Source organism: Polyodon spathula, chromosome 18 (genome assembly GCF_017654505.1).
Source record: "Polyodon spathula isolate WHYD16114869_AA chromosome 18, ASM1765450v1, whole genome shotgun sequence".
NCBI classification, from domain to species: domain Eukaryota; kingdom Metazoa; phylum Chordata; class Actinopteri; order Acipenseriformes; family Polyodontidae; genus Polyodon; species Polyodon spathula.
Genome location: NC_054551.1, coordinates 20,181,408 through 20,201,308, shown reverse-complemented (window position 1 = coordinate 20,201,308; position 19,901 = coordinate 20,181,408). Strand labels below are relative to the sequence as shown.

Below are 19,901 nucleotides of genomic sequence, written 5' to 3'. Positions count from 1 at the left end.
ACAGCGCCACATTAATTATCTAGACACTGCTTGAAATGGGTTCTTCACTGATTTCAGCTCCACCTACAGAACACTAGAGTTTGTTGAATCCCATCAAAATACCAGCTACTACAGTACAATGGGAACAAACTACAACGACTCACTGAAAATTGTTTTAATTTTAATGAATGGGTACGGAGGACAAATTTGAACAGCATGTTTGAATAGTATTGTGATGTGCATTAAGAAAAATAATCAGTTCAATCTTTCTTAACCCCTCCCCCTGACAGAAATGTTTACTTTTTAACTTTGATTTACTATCTGCCTGTGCTGATGAAGTGGTTTGTTCTTTTGCCTCAGGGTTCAGCCGAGCAGCATTGCCATTTGGTCTGGTAAGGAGAGAGCTGTCTTGTGAGGGATATGCTATCGATCTGCGCTGTCCCGGAAGTGATGTCATCATGATTGAAAGCGCTAACTATGGCCGGACAGATGACAAGATCTGTGATGCCGATCCCTTTCAGATGGAAAATATCAACTGCTACCTCCCAGATGCCTACAAAATCATGTCACACAGGTAAATCATGTCAAATATTTTCAGAACAGGCAGTAACTAAAACAATGTTGTTGCACGTTTTCAGAATATGATTTAGTGTTTCAGCTTGTCACAACTCAGCCATTATACATTTTAGCAGGTGCAGCCACCTCAAAAAAATGTAAGAAATATGCTTATCAAATGTTCACGTTTATGAATCCGGCCCTTAGCATTTTTCAATATTGGGGAATCTGTTGCTTGTGGAAGATGGGGGATTAACTTTAATTAGTTTAGAAAAGCTATATTTGGAGTTCCAGGACTCCCTTCTCTCTTGCAGGCTTGATCACAGTTAGACCACCATCCATTATGGCAAGGAAATCGTGGATGCTGGATATAGGGTGAAACTGAAGTGCTATGGCTGCATTCAGGATTTATTAAACAGAAAATAAATGTTTAAACAAAACACAAAAGAAAACGGCACATTGGTCAAACAAATCAACAATAACTAGCAACGAGAAGTATGCTGGTTGCAAAGCCAGCATACATAGCAATTGTTATCTTTTTATTTTAAATCACTTTACCGCCTAACTCCACTACCGTTCTCTACTCTGAACCTTTCCTCGAGCAGCCAAACTGGAGCACTTTTATATTGGTGACCGAGGGATCAACAACTAACAATTATTGTATTATCCCTCGGTCATCTTTTGCATGGGTTTACTGTGGATGTGTGACTGTCAGCTAATTATATACTTAGTAGTTGATCAGTAATGCATTCTCATGAGGTATTTAAAATATAAACAACAAAACAATAACATGGCGGACGACACCTTCCTCATCCTGCCACACAGTAATAATACCCAAATAAACACTGGCTTGTCACTGTCATATATGCATAAATCATAACAATAATAATCGTAAACAAATATATACACAAAGGGGCGGGACACCCTGCCAAAGGCCTTCTTGAATATTAAGCACAGGCCCTTTTCAGTAAAAGCTTTAACCCTTTCCTGCCTAAATAGAATAACCATATACGGACACGAATATGTTCACTTTGTGTTTTAGCGCTTGTAGTTTGGCAACCTTAAATCACAAATTAAAACCCAATATATCCACAGAAAGGCCTTACCTTGCTGTTTCCAATTATGTAATGTCTTTTGCTGTGGAATATATTTATTTTTAATATAAGATGCAATCCCAGAAAACTCATAACAATCTTTATAATAAAGTTATATATAGAACAATTTTAGACCAATACATTTGCAAAACTCTATCAGGATTTCAAATACAAAATCAGATTTCAAATATCTTCTGCTATTGAGGAGCTTTTTCTACACCATGGTTTGCATGACAAAACAGTCCTATTTACAAACACGATCAACTGTTTTATGGAAGTAGTCCAAACTAAGCAAAATATCACAAAGTACATTACCAAATCATATGTAAAACCTTTTAACCTTGGAATATATGAATAAATACAAGTGAAATTAAGCAATAATTATGCATTATGAAGAGAAAAGTCATAGTTATATCCAAACGTTATGGAATTCAATATAACCACAAATAGCAAAAAAAAAAAAAAATCAATAAATACATTTATAGAAAAATGAACTATAACAACAACAAAAAGTATATATAGAAAAACTATCTAGAAATGGCAACAAAGCTATATTGGGGTAATGCAATAAATGTGGCCACCACTGAAAGCAAACAGACAAAAGAAATGCATCTTATTTTTGGCATATAAACATAATGTATTGTATATTTCCTGACTTTCAATAATTTTGAATGAAGAGAATCATATTTATATACAAAAGTTATAGTTCAATATAACCACAAAGAGCAAATGAACAATAACAAAAAGTCTATAGAAAAACAAACTATATGTTGATCATAAGGCCGTGATCGTAAAGATAATGGGGTGATGCAATAAATGTGGCCACCACTGTAAGCAAACAAACAAATAAATAAATAACAGTGATGTAGTGTGGTTTACATACTGTACAGTACCACCCTCCTCACGATCTTGTCCTCTTCCACTTCAAAATCCACACTGGTATACGTGATTCCTGTGTGTGTTTTTGAAGTGTATCATCAAAATTGGCATGTAGGGATACCATTTTTTTGTTCCTAGTGCCCAGCCCTATTCAATAACAAGGCTCAGAAAGACTGATTTGATTGCCCCACGGCATATTATTGCCGTGAGAATCCCAGAAAAGAGATTGTGTCGTGCTTAAGCTCCAAAAATTAGAGAAGTCCTATATGAAGGGGTTAAACTTTGCTGAATTAGTGCCATTTATTTGATGTGGAAGAGCCATAAGAGCAGGCTGGTTTTGGTCAAGACTGGATTCTATCCAAGCAATGACCAGGGCGTCAACATGCAGCGCTATGCAGCATTGGCCCCTAATAAGTACAGTACACCCTCGCCATAACAAACCTGTCGAGGTCCAAGTGCTTCATTCGTTATATCGAGGGGTTTGTTATAGGAAAGGACAGTCAAAATAAACGACAAACTGTTGGATTAAGTTAATGAGATGAAATTTTGAATAAAAGTAGAATTACATGTACCTGTTCATTTCATGTATGCAGTATTCTGACTTGGCGTTATCCTATTCATTAAATAATTAAAATGCAGTACAAAAAGCAAAAATCCCAAATTGAAGCTTTTATATTCAAAATCAATCTGACATGAATCGTTTCAAAGTGCACCAAATCTTAATCCAACAGGCAAGAGAGTTTTTATTCCAAATCAACCCGACATGAAAAGTTCATCAGATCCTCAATTTTTTGAGCCACTTCGTTGCTCAACAAGCCCAGAAACAGAGTGCTTTTTGACAACCTGTATTCACAGAGATGCCTGCTTTACTACTGTTTTTCAAACGATCAATATACTTTCCAGCTTTGTTGCAACATAAAATTATTTTCGTTTTAGATGCATAGTTACACAGCGTGTGCTTTTTATTAAACACAAGAGCTGACTTCACTGTGGAGGCGGCATCCCATGCGTACAGACCAGGATGTTGACAGTGTGTGTTATATCATCGTTTTTATTTAAATTTTTTATTTGGGGTCCATGGGCCAGGTTTATTATAGCCAAAGATTCATTATAATGAAGGGCGTTATAGCGAGGGTGTACTGTATGTATTTATTCCAATGCATTATCAGTTTAGAAAAGACCTTGGCATGGATAGGTTGTGAAAAAGAATTGCTGTAATGTTATAGGTCATTATCATGTTTAATGTGGCCATGTTTAAGCAAAGTGTTTTTTTTGTTTGTTTTTTTTTCTTCTGTTTTCTGGAAAAACTATGAAATAGGAGGATATGAGCCTGTCAGCAAATCTCTCTGTCTGGGGAAATAAGAAATAATGAAATAAAAACTGCACAGCAGCAACATTACATGTATTCAAGGGGTTTAGTCAACTCTTACTTGGTGAAGTCAGATAGCTGACTTCGTATTGCTGTCTTGAAGATTCAGTATCCTATTCTGCCCCGTAAATGACCTTGTAAGGTGGGTTTACTATAAATATGTACATTTTGTATCAATTATACTTTTAGCATTATGGAGAGAAGGTTATATATTAATGAAAGCAAATTAAATATGTATTACATAGGGACTAAAACAGTTATTTAAATTAAATGATATTGACATTAAATTGCATTTTTAATTGTCAAATAATCTAAAGGCAATGATGGATTTCAATTTGACAAACAGCCATCGGTTTGGCTGTACGACTTTCATGGAAAGCTATTTCATCTTTGAGAACACAAATCCAAGTAATGCATTGCCCAGTTAGAAGGGCTTGATATACTGTAATTGTGCTATAGCACAGTAAGGCTCTGTCAACCCCAAAACTGATCAAGAGCATTCTTGCTGAAAAGCTATGCAGTTGTTGTATTACAATTCAAGTCTGTTAATCAAAGTCACATAAACTAAAACCTCAGGATGGAGTTAAATTTGATTATATACACACACATTTTGCCTACACCTGCAGACATTGGAAAATTGACCTTCATGTGACAGCTAGGTTGAAAACAAAGATGACTACCTTAACTAGAAAGTTTAACTGGAATTGAGCTAATGCTTTACATTGATGAATTTCACAGTGGTTTGTTCCATATATTGAAGCATCCCCAACAGAAAACTTTTGAGACTGTGCTCCATTTTCTCTATTCTGAACACTACAAAGATTATCTAAACCAATATTGATTCAGTTCCAGCTATGAAATGAAAGGTACAATAATGATTTTACGCACCTTGGCTGAATTGCTCACTGTCCCTGTGCAATATATCAATGTCCGCAAAGCAATACTAAGACCAGTCAATGTCGTAGAAGTCTTTATGGTGCTGGCTTTTGTCTGTCCAGCTGATGCTGATGTAACCTGGAGCTTGCAGTTCTCAAATTTAATAATACCACTATAGAATTTTACCCCTCTTTTGAAGTATTTGAAACTAATTATCAGTTGTTGAAAAAGTGTAATATTTTTAATTTTGATGAGTTTCTATATTTAACTTTCAACACGTGCTGTAAGCTTTTAACACTATCTGGTTTATAACTGTTCAGCTTCGTCCCACAAGTCAAGCACTGCAGTCTTTTAACTATGTACTGTAGCAAGGTTCCAATATGTAATTATTTGGGGTTTTCAACTCTATAAATATATTCATGTAGAAATATAAAATCTTGACCAAACCACTCTGAATGAAACCTGTATGCAATAATGAAAATTAAAATGAGATGGAAGTTTTTATTCAAATATAATTTAAATATTCATCAAAGAAAAGTAATCCTCAAAACTGCCGGAGACTATTAACATCAAAAAATATAATTAACTGCAGTGAGTATCGGAAAGCACAGTTGGCCAAATAGCCAAGAGGTCTAATTGCTCCAGAGTTCATGAAGAGATAGTTTAGTTTTACACTTCAGCTTTAGATCTCATAGACAATAATATGGTTTCCTATGTGAGGCAATTAAACATCGCTTACAAAAATAGCAATTGGACTGTGAGCTAATCATTGGCTTGCACTTGTTGAAACCTACTTAAAGATGTCATAAAGATTGCCAATACAATAAATACATTGTTTCCCAATGACAATTGTTTCAAATAAGATTGTGATAGCAGTTCACTTACAAATGTGACATGCAAGTAGCTCTGCAGTAATGAAACATTTAAAAAAGAACATTCATCAAACATGGCTTCATGCAACAACACTGAATGTCCTGCAATGTTCATGTTCTTTTGCTAAAGCAAGTAAAATGCTAAGTGTAGGCACGTATACAGTTTCTTTCATTTATATTCTTTGATGTAATAAACCTGATGTTTATATAAGGTTTCTTTCAAGCTTAAAATATACCCAGAGTTCTAATACAAATAGCCCCAAGGGCCACAGCGACTCAATTAGAGTTTTCAGCTGTAAGCAATTAGTCTTGTAGATTGGGTGATAATCTATACAGGAAATTTATCAGAATGAACCTCTCAAGTGTTTGCATAAGCGTGGACGTGAAACTACAGGTCAGCGGGGGAAAAAAAACGTATTTAAAAAAGAAAAACCTGTATCTAGGGAAGAAAGAGTGTATTTAGCATAGCACTCAGCCCAATCCACTATGTGTTTATTAAAGCAGAATGCCTAATACATTTTCAGAGCACGCCTTTCCACTTTATGATATTTTATATTAATGAGTTGGTTGAAATTGAGCAATTTAAGGGTGAACAAAAGCAGAATCATTGACATGTATTTTTCACCAATTTTGTTTGACTAATGAGGTTACCTCTAGTTACTCAATACAACTGGAATTGATTGGTGGAAATGTAGTGTAGTCTATGCACATGGTCCAGTTAAAAACTGGATCAATATATACAAACAAGAAAGGGTCTTGAAAGAGGTAAACACTATTAACTGGTTTGATGTTATCTACATTATGGCATATTTTATATTAGCAGTGAGCAAGACACTGATATAGATAAAGCTAATTATTAGTTTATTTTTTATTTGTAGTAGTATAATTCCTTGTGTTTTAATGATATTTCCACTCAGGTTACCTCCCCTTTTTTATTATTGAAAAGGTGGTTCAGAAAATTGCATAAAGGTAAATGTTTTTTTTTTTTTTTTTTTTTTTTAATGTCTTTGCTACTGAATAATATATCATGCTTACCCTATTTATATCATTGACAGAATTCTGTGCAACATTCTCTGAAGATTTCAATTGCTGCCGCTTCACAGCACACAGCCTTGTACTTCCAGCCTTACATATGGTGTTAGTAGATAATTTAAAGCACTCCATTTTAACATTTTATAGGCCATGATTAACTCAAAATAAGGCAGTGACTTGAATTTAGTGACTGTTTATGAATAAAGTGTACCAAGATTCAGTTTACTTTAGTCGCTACACACAGCAACCATTTTGAACCTATTTAATAATTTAGTGCCGCTATTGGTTGAAGGTTCTAATTTTCTGTACTTCTAGCATTAACATGAATATTCCATGTTGCTGTTCAAAATGAATTAGGAAATCAATATCCAGTATAGTCTGTGACTGGTTAATATTGCAAGTTAACAAATATATATATATATATATATATATATATATATATATATATATATATATATATATATGTATATATATATATATATATATATATATATATATATATATATATATATATATATATATATATATATATATAATAACATGTTCCACCAATTCGTTTTTAAGCTATTATACATGGTTTTGGTCAGAAAGTCAATTATGGTTATTAACTGATGAAAATGTCACTCACTGATCTGAACTGAATGACTGACCGATTCTGCCAGAAACAGTATAATTGAAGGCAGTGTACTAAATACATTTCAAAATAAATTAGAAAAAACCTGAAGCCTACGTCAAATCCCATAGCGGAGCTTGATAATCACCTTTCACGTTTTATTGAATAAAAATACAAGAGTTCAAATATGGACAAGAGTACCATGTTGATTGTTATCCAATTTAAAACAAAAACATGCTACATATATAATATATGCTCTTTCTCCAGTTGTGGATAATGTTTTCGGTGGTGCAGGGCTTTTAGCACAGACTTGTAAAAATATTTCTAATGCCCCCCTTTGCTGTTTGCATTCTTTTTCTTCCCATATCTGTTTAAAACTTTGACTTTGGGCCCTAGGTGCCTAGCTTGCTTATGCGTTAATCCAGAGCTGTCCACATCAGGTTCCAAGACAACTGGGTAAATGATGTTTGAATTACCCTAAGCTGGAAAAAAGCAGCATAGTTTAAAACATTTGAGGATCTGTCTCAACCGTATCGCTCAGTTGATTGAAACATATGACAATAATTAACAGGGGGATGTTCGCCTAAGGTAGTTTCAAGGCCCAAAAAGTAAAAAGCAGCTTTTGCAAACAATCGTTTAGTATTAAGAGGTTGTTTCCTCAAATTTTCCTCTACTACAGCTACAAATTGATCTAAACTTAAAGCCATGAGTGTTTAAGTTTATTTGGATTTGTACTTTTGTCTTAATGAGTATTATTGTTCAATTGCTACTGCTGTCAGCAAGTCACTCAAATGTGATGCTTCTTCAAATTGGGTTTACCAGCAGGTAAAAAATAAATTGATGAATACTAATTGAAATACATTATGACCATGTAGAAGACTAGTACAGCTTTTGTCTGTCTTGTTTGTTTCTTGAACTTGATGTGCTCAGGATGACATGGTTTCCAAATAACTTCCTTAAACTGATATCATTAGGACTGGGAAAAGTCTTAAGTTTAGTGACTAGTGTCATTTTTGATTCACTACTGTACTGTGACATAAGCAGCCACACACTTGTCACGCACAATGGTAATGGAGCTTATGCCTGGTATTCTAACCCTGTTAAAACCTTATAAGCGGAGACATAAAAAAATAAAATATGCAGAAAGAAAACCCATGGAAGCTAAAAAGAGTGGATTTATTTTATAGAAGTATTCCAGCTAATAGAATGCGGGCATTATTTATCCTCAAGTGAGTGCTACCCATTCACAGGTATTTGAAAATAAATTAACCTAGAATCTTGAACACAACAAATGTCTTACACTTACCTACATGGTAAACTAATTGGTGGTGTCAAAACTATATTGCACTGGTTTAAAAATTCAGATTTTTAATTGATTTTTTGTGTTATTGTAACTGTATCACAAAAGGTAGAGCAATTGAGTGTTGATGACATAAAACGGCTTATGGCCATTGCACAGCTTTAAGTAACATTAAACTGATATGTCATCGCTGTCACCCATTACTAATTCTCAGCAGCGTGTTAATTACAGTGTAAATTGCTTGGTTCATGCGCCAGATAACTAAATATGCACAATGAAAAAGGTGCCCTACAAATGACAGTGCAGCAGGAGTCCTACTGACAGCTATAATAAGAAATGGCTGATTCTGATATACAAGTATTATTCTGTTGTTTTTGAAATGACAACAAACAAGCTTAACGCAACTGATGGTCAAAAACAAACAAGCTTGCCCAGCCATATACATTGAGTGAAGTGTTCTGGGCAGAATTTTTATATGAGGCACATGTTCGTGCTGTCATGAATGCCATCTGAAATGCCTTGTTGCTTTCTTATCAGACACTTCCTGCTGTCAGCCTAGTGCTTATTTCAATAGAAAAAGATTTACATCAAATCTACTGCAGTGTTATATTGCGCTAACACTGTGATTTTAATTGTGCAGGCATATGAGACTCCTGAAAGGTTAGGCTATTTGATAGGATTAGATTATGAATATTTCGGTGTGATTAAAAGATTATCTGCATCATAGGGCAGCCAAAGTTATGAAGGATTTTGCATCTGCCATTTAGGTAAAGCCACTTGGATATTTAAACCAGCATACAATTTAAAATACTAACAGGGTATTAAAAACATGTATCCAGTCAAATAAACTCAATTCTTCAATGTTTAATTGAACTACATTTTATCAGAAGACAATCCTCAAGTTGTTGGTGCATATAATGTACATTTGTGAGATATATGAAGAAAGTAATCATGTAGGCATCAGAATTAATTGTGTGTGTTGCTCTCCATTTGGTCTCTGGAGATTGCATGAGCAACACAAATGAGTCAACAACATGACCCACTAGAGTTAAATGGTATCTAACTACAGAGCTTCACTACAAGCTTCTCTTCACTTGTATGAAAATCATAAGGACATCAAAAGCCACCTTGGATGCAAATTCTTTTGCATTATCACCAACTCTAATCCTCTGAGCCAGAAAGCTGTTTTTGCACAACACAAGCCACAGGCACAAAACCTAGTTCACCACTGAATAATCTTTATGGAATAATTACAGGTAGCGAGAACTTGGTTGACCGATGTATGTTTAAAAATAATTAGGACAAACAAGGAGCTAAAATCGAAGCAACTTGCATAAATAATTTTCTAGTTTGATAATAAATGTAAAAGCTTACAATGTAGGTGGTCGATGAAAGATAACCAGCCAAAAGAATTTGCTTTGCTGTACAGATAATTGGAAATTAGCAAAATCGGAAAATAAGTAAATTAAGTTCCTTCGCTATTTCTGATTGGTGTCTCAATGATTTTAACAAAAAAAGAGAATGTTTTATTCAGTTATGAAGAAGTGTTTCAAATTTTTTTAATGTCTCCATGTTATAAAAAACGTCCCATTGGCACCAATTTGCTGTGGTGTGTATCAAATCCTCTATGCAAAGCAGGCAATTACAAGTTGTGGTTTATTTATAAAATGCATTTGAAATTACATTTTAAAAGCAAAACATATAGCTGCAAGCAATAAACGCTTCATTTGAATGGTCTATTACTCGAAAGGTTTGCTGAATGATGAAGGCCAGTGAAATATCAAAGATCATGTTAAAAGTTACGCCTGGCATTTGAAAAATGTTTGTGTGTAAAACATAAAATGTCTACAGGTTTGGTTAATTACCTTAAACGCAGAGTCTTGATTGTACAGAGATATCAACAAATATTTATGTATAAACTCTTTCTTTTCGTCGCTCTACAGCAGACCCTACTGGCACCAATGCCTACAGATGCCAAATAAGTTGAAGCTGACACCTTTGGGGGGCAGGGGCTTATTGAGCTCTTGGGTGTAAAGAGGCAATTGACATGGTGGTTGGATCAGAGGTCTCTCAGTTCTCCTGAGCGTTTATGGGGAGCTGCTGTAGTGGGGAAACATAATTGTGCATTCTAAATTGGAGAGAAAAACAGGTTAAAATAATTGGGCACTCTGAATTTTAAAAATATATTTTTGTTACTATATTCAAACCATGTGGAATACAGTAGACCTGACAATGTTTACAGGATTTCATTTGGCTGCCGGTAGAGTATTATTACAGTAAATGACATCAAATATGCATTAAAAAATATGCTACAAGACATGTAATAATACTAAGTCAAGAAAAAAAAAAAAAACAATTGCAGGAAAATTACTTCGTTATATCCATAACTTTGACTCTTTCTTGTCTGGAATCACCTGTTTAGCTGTAAAGCATTTGTTATTCCTAGCCACTTTTTTATTCACACCTGTCTTAAAAAAAGATGGATGTTAATCAAGTAAACTCCCTCACTGCTGTCCCTCTTCCCTCTGTGAAAGCCCTTGGAGGCTGCAACATGACGAGGAGTGAAGCACAGTGTTTGGAATGAAACAGCAGTTATGTTTCATATCACTTTTAAAATTAGTTTTTTTCCTTGAGGTTTTTTTTTTTTTCTTTTTGTGAATTCAAATTGGAAAGTCCACTTTCCAGACTCGCTCAATGTTTTTGCATTCGCAGTGTCAATGTAGATGCTGTACAAATGTGTGAAGGAAACTGTCACATTTAATCAAATAATTAAAATTAAAATTCAGTTTGTAAAGTGCATGCCTGCCAAAATTATAGAGCTGTTAATTAATGATTCTGAGGAAACTGCATATGTTTTGCGCCACTACTTGAAGATTTTCAAGGGAAAAAAAAAAAGATTGCCTTAAGCTCTGGTCAAAAACATTCTCTAGGCCATTGCTGTTGTCCATTCCTGCCATGATATACTGAGCTTTTCATTTTAATGTAGGGGTATTTGTTCAAGTCGGTAGAGTTTGCATTTTAATCTTCCTTAGAACAGTATTGAATAATGGCCCTTGGCAGGAGATAATGAAATTTTCTTAATTTATATTTTCAAACTGAAGCCTCAATTGGAAATGGCATCCTGTGGCTTGCAGACATAGCTCTGGTGCAAGTTTCAGGGGAGCGCTAGTAATAATGTGGCGCTGGCAGTGACAAGGAATGAAGTAATTTAAGGTAGAAAAAAAAAATGTACTGGACCTTTATTGTTGCATATCTAATGATCTGTTGAAGATCCCCAATGGTTTGTGGAGCATGACAAGAGAAACAAATGTTATCTTGCCAAAACAGAACTCACTGCTAAATCAGCAGAACAAGGCTATTGATTTAGGACACCTCACACTATAGATTACACATAAAGTCTTATCTCTACACGATGCACTTTGTAAATTATAATTATGACTATCGGAAAGTGTAGGGGGCAGATGAATGGAATATACCATTTGCAGGAATGGGTATTGGTCACAGTTAAGGTGTTGTATAGAAAAGCAGAGTTGTATATTGAGAATACGGGTTTGTTATGTTCAAAAGCTGGAAATGCTGCAGGAACCTAGTTGCCTTTTCTGTGATGCAGCATTTTCATATTTTTTGGGGGGGGTTGTTATTTTCTAAACACTTTGTATCCAGCTAGTTTCAAATGTGTCGGAGCTTGATTGGATATCCCTTAGGCATCTGTAATCTCAAAGGTGAAAAATAAAACAAAAACAGAACATCAGCTACCGTAGAGCTCATAGTCACAGCAGCTTAAATCTTGTAAATGATCTGTGTGAGACTAGAAAACATCTCAAGGCACATTCTTTTTTACTGCAGCAGTTCTGCAGCAAAACACATCTCTTTACCCTCACTGCATTTTAGAACAACATCAGGTGATTCATTTAACACCTCTTGTGTGTCGGGTCTCATGTGGGAATATTCCCCCCTAACGGTAGAAACACAAAACCAAAAAAACAAAAACAAACTGCAAAACAGTGCCGTCTAATCTTGCAGTCAGCCTGTGCTCGAGTACAATTTGTAATTAAATCAGACATGACTGTTACAATGAAATAATTAATTTACATGCGTAATAATTCCCTCACAAATTACTGTCTTTCCCTGTAAATGACACATTTATTACTGTGTTAAGGTTTTGTAGGTATTATGGATTGCGTGACATTGTATTTAACCTTCTTAAATATTAATCATTGGTGTGGAAGTTGCTGATATATTCATTTTGATGGACAGCTGTACCCCCTGCGATGGTCTCATCAATTCTTTAGCTTTAAGCAAGGCTGAAGTGTTCAAAATGCGATATTTATATATATATATATATATATATATATATATATATATATATATATATTTTTTTTTTTTTTTCTAACACTTTGTTTTCTAACACTTTTGTTACTGGTATCCAAGATCATTCTGAAGCATAAAGTAAAGGACAATTCCCTTAACAACTGCAGCAGAGGGTTAGTGTTATGCAACTTGTCAAACTGAGATGACCTGAATGGAGTATAAGATCATTAATACAGACCTCTCTCACTGTTGGTATAAAAAAAGGTAAGGATTTGTTCCTGAACATATATTACTAAATTACTAGCAAATCAAATCACTAATGTCAGCATGAAAGTGGCCTAAAATGTTACTGATTCTGGTCTGCGCATTCACAAAGGGTGCATTAATTGCTTTTCTAAAAATAATATAAAATACACTCAAATATAACATAGTGCCTTTTTTTTTTTTTTTTTTTTTTTTTTTCTTGCTATGCCTTGTAGTTCTTCTCATGAAGCCTCAGTTTTGGTTGGCACTGGTTTGTTTTCTGATATTGACTCATGTAATATTAATTACCTGTGTCACTTTATTGATTGTTGCCATCCAAGTGTGAAAAGGAGCCAGCAGTGTTTTATAGCAAGCACATGTTAACTTCCAAATGAAAGTCCAGGTTTAAATTATTTATCTTGCTGTTCTGTCCTTCTTATTACAGGTGCAACAATCGAACACAATGTGTTGTGATTACTGGATCTGATGTGTTTCCTGACCCTTGTCCTGGGACTTACAAATACCTAGAAGTCCAATATGAATGTGTTCCCTACAGTAAGTATAGACCTTCATTCAGTGATGCATACTGCCTAAAAAAGATGAATTTCCCTGATGAAATCATGCAAGCTGAACATTTGGCTACTCTGGAGCCCCCGTGATCCATTGTTAGAGATGCAGAAAGTGTCACACTTTCCCAGTATAAATTGAAAGGGAATGAAGATGCTGGCTTCCCTTATCGAGTTAAAGCACTTCTGTTTACAAGCCCTGTTATTCATAAAGAAAGCTCCAAAACTGTTACTTGGATTACTTTGGCTCTTGGGTATCCATTTGCTGTCAATATTTTAGTTATTACTGTTATTTATTTATTTTTAAATTGTGAACAGGAGCCAAACTTTGATGCTGGTTGGGCGCTCGCTTACATTATCAGTTTTTGTTTCCCCTATCTTTAAGCCTGGTATTTTTATTCCTCTACAGAAGTCCTGTATTTGTTATTCAGGGTGATGGATGGAAACTTGTACTGATTCCTGGTACCAGCTGCTTACAAATTGTTTTGGCCTACGTTTAGTTTAAAGGACAAATCAAACTTAATTGTAATCATGTGCAAGTTGAAAAGCTACCTGCTGCTAGGGTTACGCTTGTGTGACACAGCTGCCAGAGCTAAAAAGAAAAGCACCTTCTTATTTCCCTAGCTAATCTTTTTCTCTGGCAGGGTACAGAGGTATGTAATTGAAAGGATAATGAACTGTGCCATCTTCTCCCAAGCACATCTTATATACAGAATTTTTCCTTAGATTTAATTTGACTCCTTGTCTGCAGCATCTAGTCCAGTGTAGTCCATCCTGTCTTGTACAGTACAGACACTCGTCTACTACTGGTATATCTACATGTGCAATATGCAACCTATGAAACAATACTGTATCACAAGACCTGACAAAAATCCTCTAGTACACACAGCCATTAGTATAGGGTTTTTGCTATTTTCAGGTGGAATGCTTACTTCGTGAAATAATGTTTTTTCAGAGGCTAGCAGCACTGTTTGGTTTACATTTTATACATTCAGTATTTGCAACTTGGCTACAATGATTGGTCTTTTCTTATGAGCATATGGCAAATTACATATAATAGAGAAAAGTGTAAGGTACTGCACGCAGGCAATGAAAATGTGCATTATAAATATCATATGGGAGATACTGAAATTGAAGAAGGAATCTATGAAAAAGACCTAGGAGTTTATGTTGAGTCAGAAATGTTTTCATCTAGACAATGTGGGGAAGCAATAAAAAAAAGGCCAACAAGGTGCTTGGGTATACAGTGAACAGTTCTGGTCACCAAGCTACAAAAAGGATATATAGTTTAAAAGGCATATCATATGCAGACAGGCTAAAATAATTTTATCTATTCAGTCTTGAACAAAGAAGACTACGCGGCGATCTGATTCAAGCATTCAGAATTCTAAAAGGTATTGACAATGTCAACCCAAGGGACTTTTTTGTCCTGAATAAAGAAACAAGGACCAGGGGTCACAAATGGAGATTAGATAAAGGGACAGTCAGAGCAGAAAATAGGAGGCACTTTTTTACACTGAGAATTGGGAGAGTCTGGAACCAACTCGCCAGTAATGTTGTTGAAGCTGACACCCTGGGATCCTTCAAGAAGCTGCTTGATAAGATTCTGGGATCAATAAGCTACTAACAACCAAACAAGCAAGATGGGCCAAATGGCGTCCTCTCATTTGTTAGCTTTCTTCTGTTCTTATGCCACTGACTGACTCACTGTGTGACTGTGAGCATGTCACTTAACCTCCTTGTGCTCCATCCTGCAGATGAGATGTTAAATCAATGTCCTATTGTAAGTGACTCTGCATATAATGCACAGTTCACAGCCTACCTCTTTAAAGTGCTTTGCGATGGTGATTCACTATGAAAGGCGCTATATAAAAATAAAGATTATTTTTATATAAAGTTATATATTACTAATTTATTATTATTATTATTATTATTATTATTATTATTATTATTATTATTATTATTATTATTATTATTATTTATTGACTTCTGACTAAAATTTTAATCTTGAGGGCAGTGGACTTTTGCCACCAATGTGGACCAAATTCATCTCAAGCATGCACACATATAGAGAAACACACATACCCAAAATAGTAGTTTGATAATATCATAGACAGATAGATAGATTACCTTCACCAATATCTAGCATCTATCCCGGCCCTTGATTTCCAAATACATAATTTTAATCTGCAACTGCATGGAAAGCCTTTAAACTTAATTAGAAATAATATATTATTTCTAGCTTGAACTCCCGCATATATTTCGAAACTTTGTATATATAATAGTATATATATTTATATATATATATATATATATATATATATATATATATATATATATATATATATATATATATATATATATGGGTAGGATGTGTAAAAAAAAAATATTTTGTTTTTTATTTTTAGGAAATACTTTTTTGAGTGGTGTTTTATGGATGTTGTTCTTTAAATCTTTTTCACTCTTCTCTTTCCTTGTACTATCTGCAGGACCCTTCTTCTACGAACCCTGACTATCTATTTACTGTACCTCTTGTGTCTAGAACTGGGACTGATTTGAGTCTTCTTAACTTTAAGCCTCAGGTCAAACGTATTGTCTGTTTTCCTTTCAGATCTTCACCCTCTGTTCACTGCTTCTGCAGCATCTATGCTTTCTTAATTTGTTTTTCTGTGTTTGATTTCTTAGGCAGACAGAATGCCGTTCACTGTGTACCAATCCACTCACTAGTCATGCTTAACAACACTTTGTATTGCTGAATATCTATCAGAAACATACTGGAGTTGTTGCTACTCTTTCACCAAACACAGTGTCAATTAACAACACCTCGAGTATACATATGGTTGAAGTAGGAGCTTGAGAAAGACACGTCAATTATAATAGTATTGGAACCCATTTTGCTCTTGTGTTTTTCAAGGAATTGATTAAGGTTACTGCATTACATGTTGACCGTTTAGCAAGCGTCATAATGCTTACTCTGTAGGGAAATGGAAAACTATTTTGATTGACAGAAAAAATGTCTTATTTTTACACTTACGTTGAGGAAGAAAAAAGTATTGAATAGAATAGCGCCTTTTTCATCTGCTTTAATAAAATTAGGCCTAATTTACATATAGTTGGTGACACTAGTCCATTGATAAGCATCCTCAACTATAGAAATACAAAAACTTTGTTTACATTTAACCTCATTGTAATTGATGCTGATTTACGAAGTGATGATGAAATTGCTGTTGTTCTTGAACCTGTTCAGAAGAAATGTGAAATACAAATTTGAAGGGGGGATATTTATGTGGAAGTGAATTTGTAATTAGGATTTTTAAAAATAATTTTAATGTATAATTGTATTACTTTTGTTTAACTATATTAAATTACAAGCCCGTTCCTACTTTTATGTTTTTAACAGCATGTTAATGTTAAGTGGTATTAGGCATTTATAAAATGAGATAATAGTTAACCATATTAAAATATTCATGTTGTATTAAAGTAATTATTATTGCATTGCACCAACTATCATTATTGTTATCATTATTATTTTGACAACCGTTGTATTATTTTTATAATATTAATTACACCTTATTTAGATATATATATTACTAATTATCGAGTAACTCCTTATTTTAATTGGAGTTTAGAACATTTATGTGACTTCACGCTTTGATGTTTCGATTGATTAATTTGACGAATCTTCTAACTAAAAGTGGCTGTGTAGCTTGGAAGAGAAGGGGAGTGCGGGGCCGATACACTGTTGATTAACGAATCCACAGTTTGTTTGTTTTTTCTATGAATCCACAGTGAATACCATTTTATTATGCAACAATCATTTAAACAATTAGTTAATTATAGTATTACACATTTCAAATGTAACACTTACAAAAGAGCTTGTGATTTCAATTTAGCATTTAATATCGTTAAAGAAAAGTAATACAATTATACATTAACTTTTTTTTATTTTTAAAGTTATCACAATTACAAATTCACTTCCACATAAACATCCCCCCTCAAATTTGTATTTCACATTTCTTCCAAACAGGTTCAGAAACCACAGCAATGTCGTCATAGCTTAGTAAACTCAGTTTTTGCATTTCTTTTAACCATTGTTTTTTTTTCATTTAACCATTGTTCAAAGAAGCTTACAGCCCACTTACATTTTGCCTGAATACATTCTGAAAACCGATCTCTGGCAATGATATTCGGTCGTCACCTGTTTTAGCTTTGGCAAAATTAAACAAAAGAGCAAATTAACATTTGATTCTCATTATCGAACAAGTGTCAATTAGGAAGAAATATTAAGTGGCATAAACAACTCAAAGTGTTGAATCGGTAAAAAAAATAATCCACAGTTTCTCAGGCCTACCCAGATTCAACACTTACCGTCGTTTATCCTTTACATAAATATGCTAGACTTTAGCATATGTGTTCACATTTAAAGCACCACTCAAATGGTAAAAAATGTAAAGATGCCATGTATTTAAAGAAGGTATGCCACCACTGGTTTCTATTGTCTTGTACTCTTATTAGGGATTCAAAGCACGAACAGTACTTTTCTTAGCTAGAGAATAAGGTACTGCAGAAAAGTTAAAAGAAGGAATCTTCTGAAAGACATTAATGTTGAGTTGGTCAAATCTACAAATACTATTCGATTGTACACTGGGACTTAGTAATTTATTGTTCACGAATGTAAGAGAAAATAGATATAGTATATTTAATTATATAAACAAATGCAGGGCAATAATCATTTTCATAATTAATACAATTACAGCTACCGTTTTGTGTCCATGTTTGTTTTAGTACCAATTATTCTTGAGATCAGTGTATTACTAAAAAAAAAAAAAAAAAAAAACCTCAGTTCTGTAAAATATTAACGCATTGCAATGCAAATTATTGTAGTACATGTGAAGAAAAAACTACTATAGTTATGCAAAGTACTTCTACTAATAATACAAACATTGATAAATAAATACATTGATCAGGACGGTTTAAAGGGACAATGCATACTTAATGAATAAGTAATGTAGTCTGAATCGTTTGTTAAAGAGATATGTAATCCTGTATAAACCCACTAAAGGCCAGGTGTGTCACAGCCTTTATCTGTTTATTCTAAATATGACCCTAAATCTGTGTTAATGGCATTTTGTATTGTCCCTTTAAGCTTTCATCTAACCCAAGTCTTTCTTCATGTCAGGTACGCCTGCTGTTTCTGATATTCACTTTCTTTCTCTTTTCCCTTCCAAATAGGAACCATTCCCTTAATCCTTGTCTCATAACGTGTGTTGCTACTTTAAATAACATTCTAGCTGACAGTTAATTCATGTTAATCTCTTTTCTTGTTTCCTTGCACCCCTTTTTCATTCTCTCTTCCAATGCTTAAAATAGAAGTGGAGCAAAAAGGTAAATAACCTACACAATCCAAACCCTAGCTCCTTGTTTTGTGCCATATGGTTGTAAACCTTCCTACCCCACTCTGGTGTTCTGCAAGCAATAGAACAAAGAACACATAGTGACTGTAAAGGTCAATAGACTGTAATAGACGTAAAGGGAACTTGCAGCTTTAACAAGACGGTGGGGTGTAGTCGCTGGTGTCCTTTGGGGCTCCTTTTCCATACCCCTGGGTGCTTTCCTGTGTTAGTAGATATCATCTTGCCTGGCTTCCAGAACCCTCTCCATAGCATGCAATGGGAGCAGGGTTTATCGGCCTTCTAAACTTACTGCTTCTACTGTCTTTTTCCCTTCCCACTTCCTTCTCCACCTTTTTATTCTTTTTTTGTGTTTCCAAAAAAAAAAAATACATATATAACCCAAAACAAGTTTCACTTCCTCAAGTACCAAGCATTTGCGAACCAACATGCATTTATTTATTTTCATTTTCCCCCTTTTTCAAGTTTTATTTCTTTTTCTCTTTTTTTATACTTACAAGTAAAGTAAATGACATTAGCAGCACAATAGTAAATAAATAAGAGTATCACAGATACCAGATAAACTTGCTGAGCCAACTATATCATTGTATTGCTCAGTAGTTTTACGTTTATTGTGTCAATTGGCAAAATAGTGTTGGCTGTACAGATATAGGTCCAAAAAGGAAGGAGTCAGTGGTTGCAGATATTCAAATGCTCAATACAATAATCATTCCTGTGTAGGCTGTGCAATCTTTTTCTTCTTTTTTTATGTACAGACTGTATTAATACTATCCCAGTTCAATCTGCTTGTAACTGCTGATT

At 34.3% G+C, this 19,901-nt stretch overlaps 1 protein-coding gene across 5 annotated transcripts in view; it reads left to right on the top strand.

Moving 5' to 3' along the window:
- Window positions 1–19,901, top strand: part of adgrl2a (adhesion G protein-coupled receptor L2a) — a 70,904-nt gene that overhangs the window by 19,470 nt on the left and 31,533 nt on the right. For all 5 annotated transcript variants that reach the window (XM_041277289.1, XM_041277285.1, XM_041277284.1 and 2 more), the window contains exons 2-3: window positions 340–553; window positions 13,569–13,678. In XM_041277289.1, the coding sequence (XP_041133223.1) occupies window positions 340–553; window positions 13,569–13,678 (324 nt within the window). The remainder of the gene's footprint in view (window positions 1–339; window positions 554–13,568; window positions 13,679–19,901) is intronic.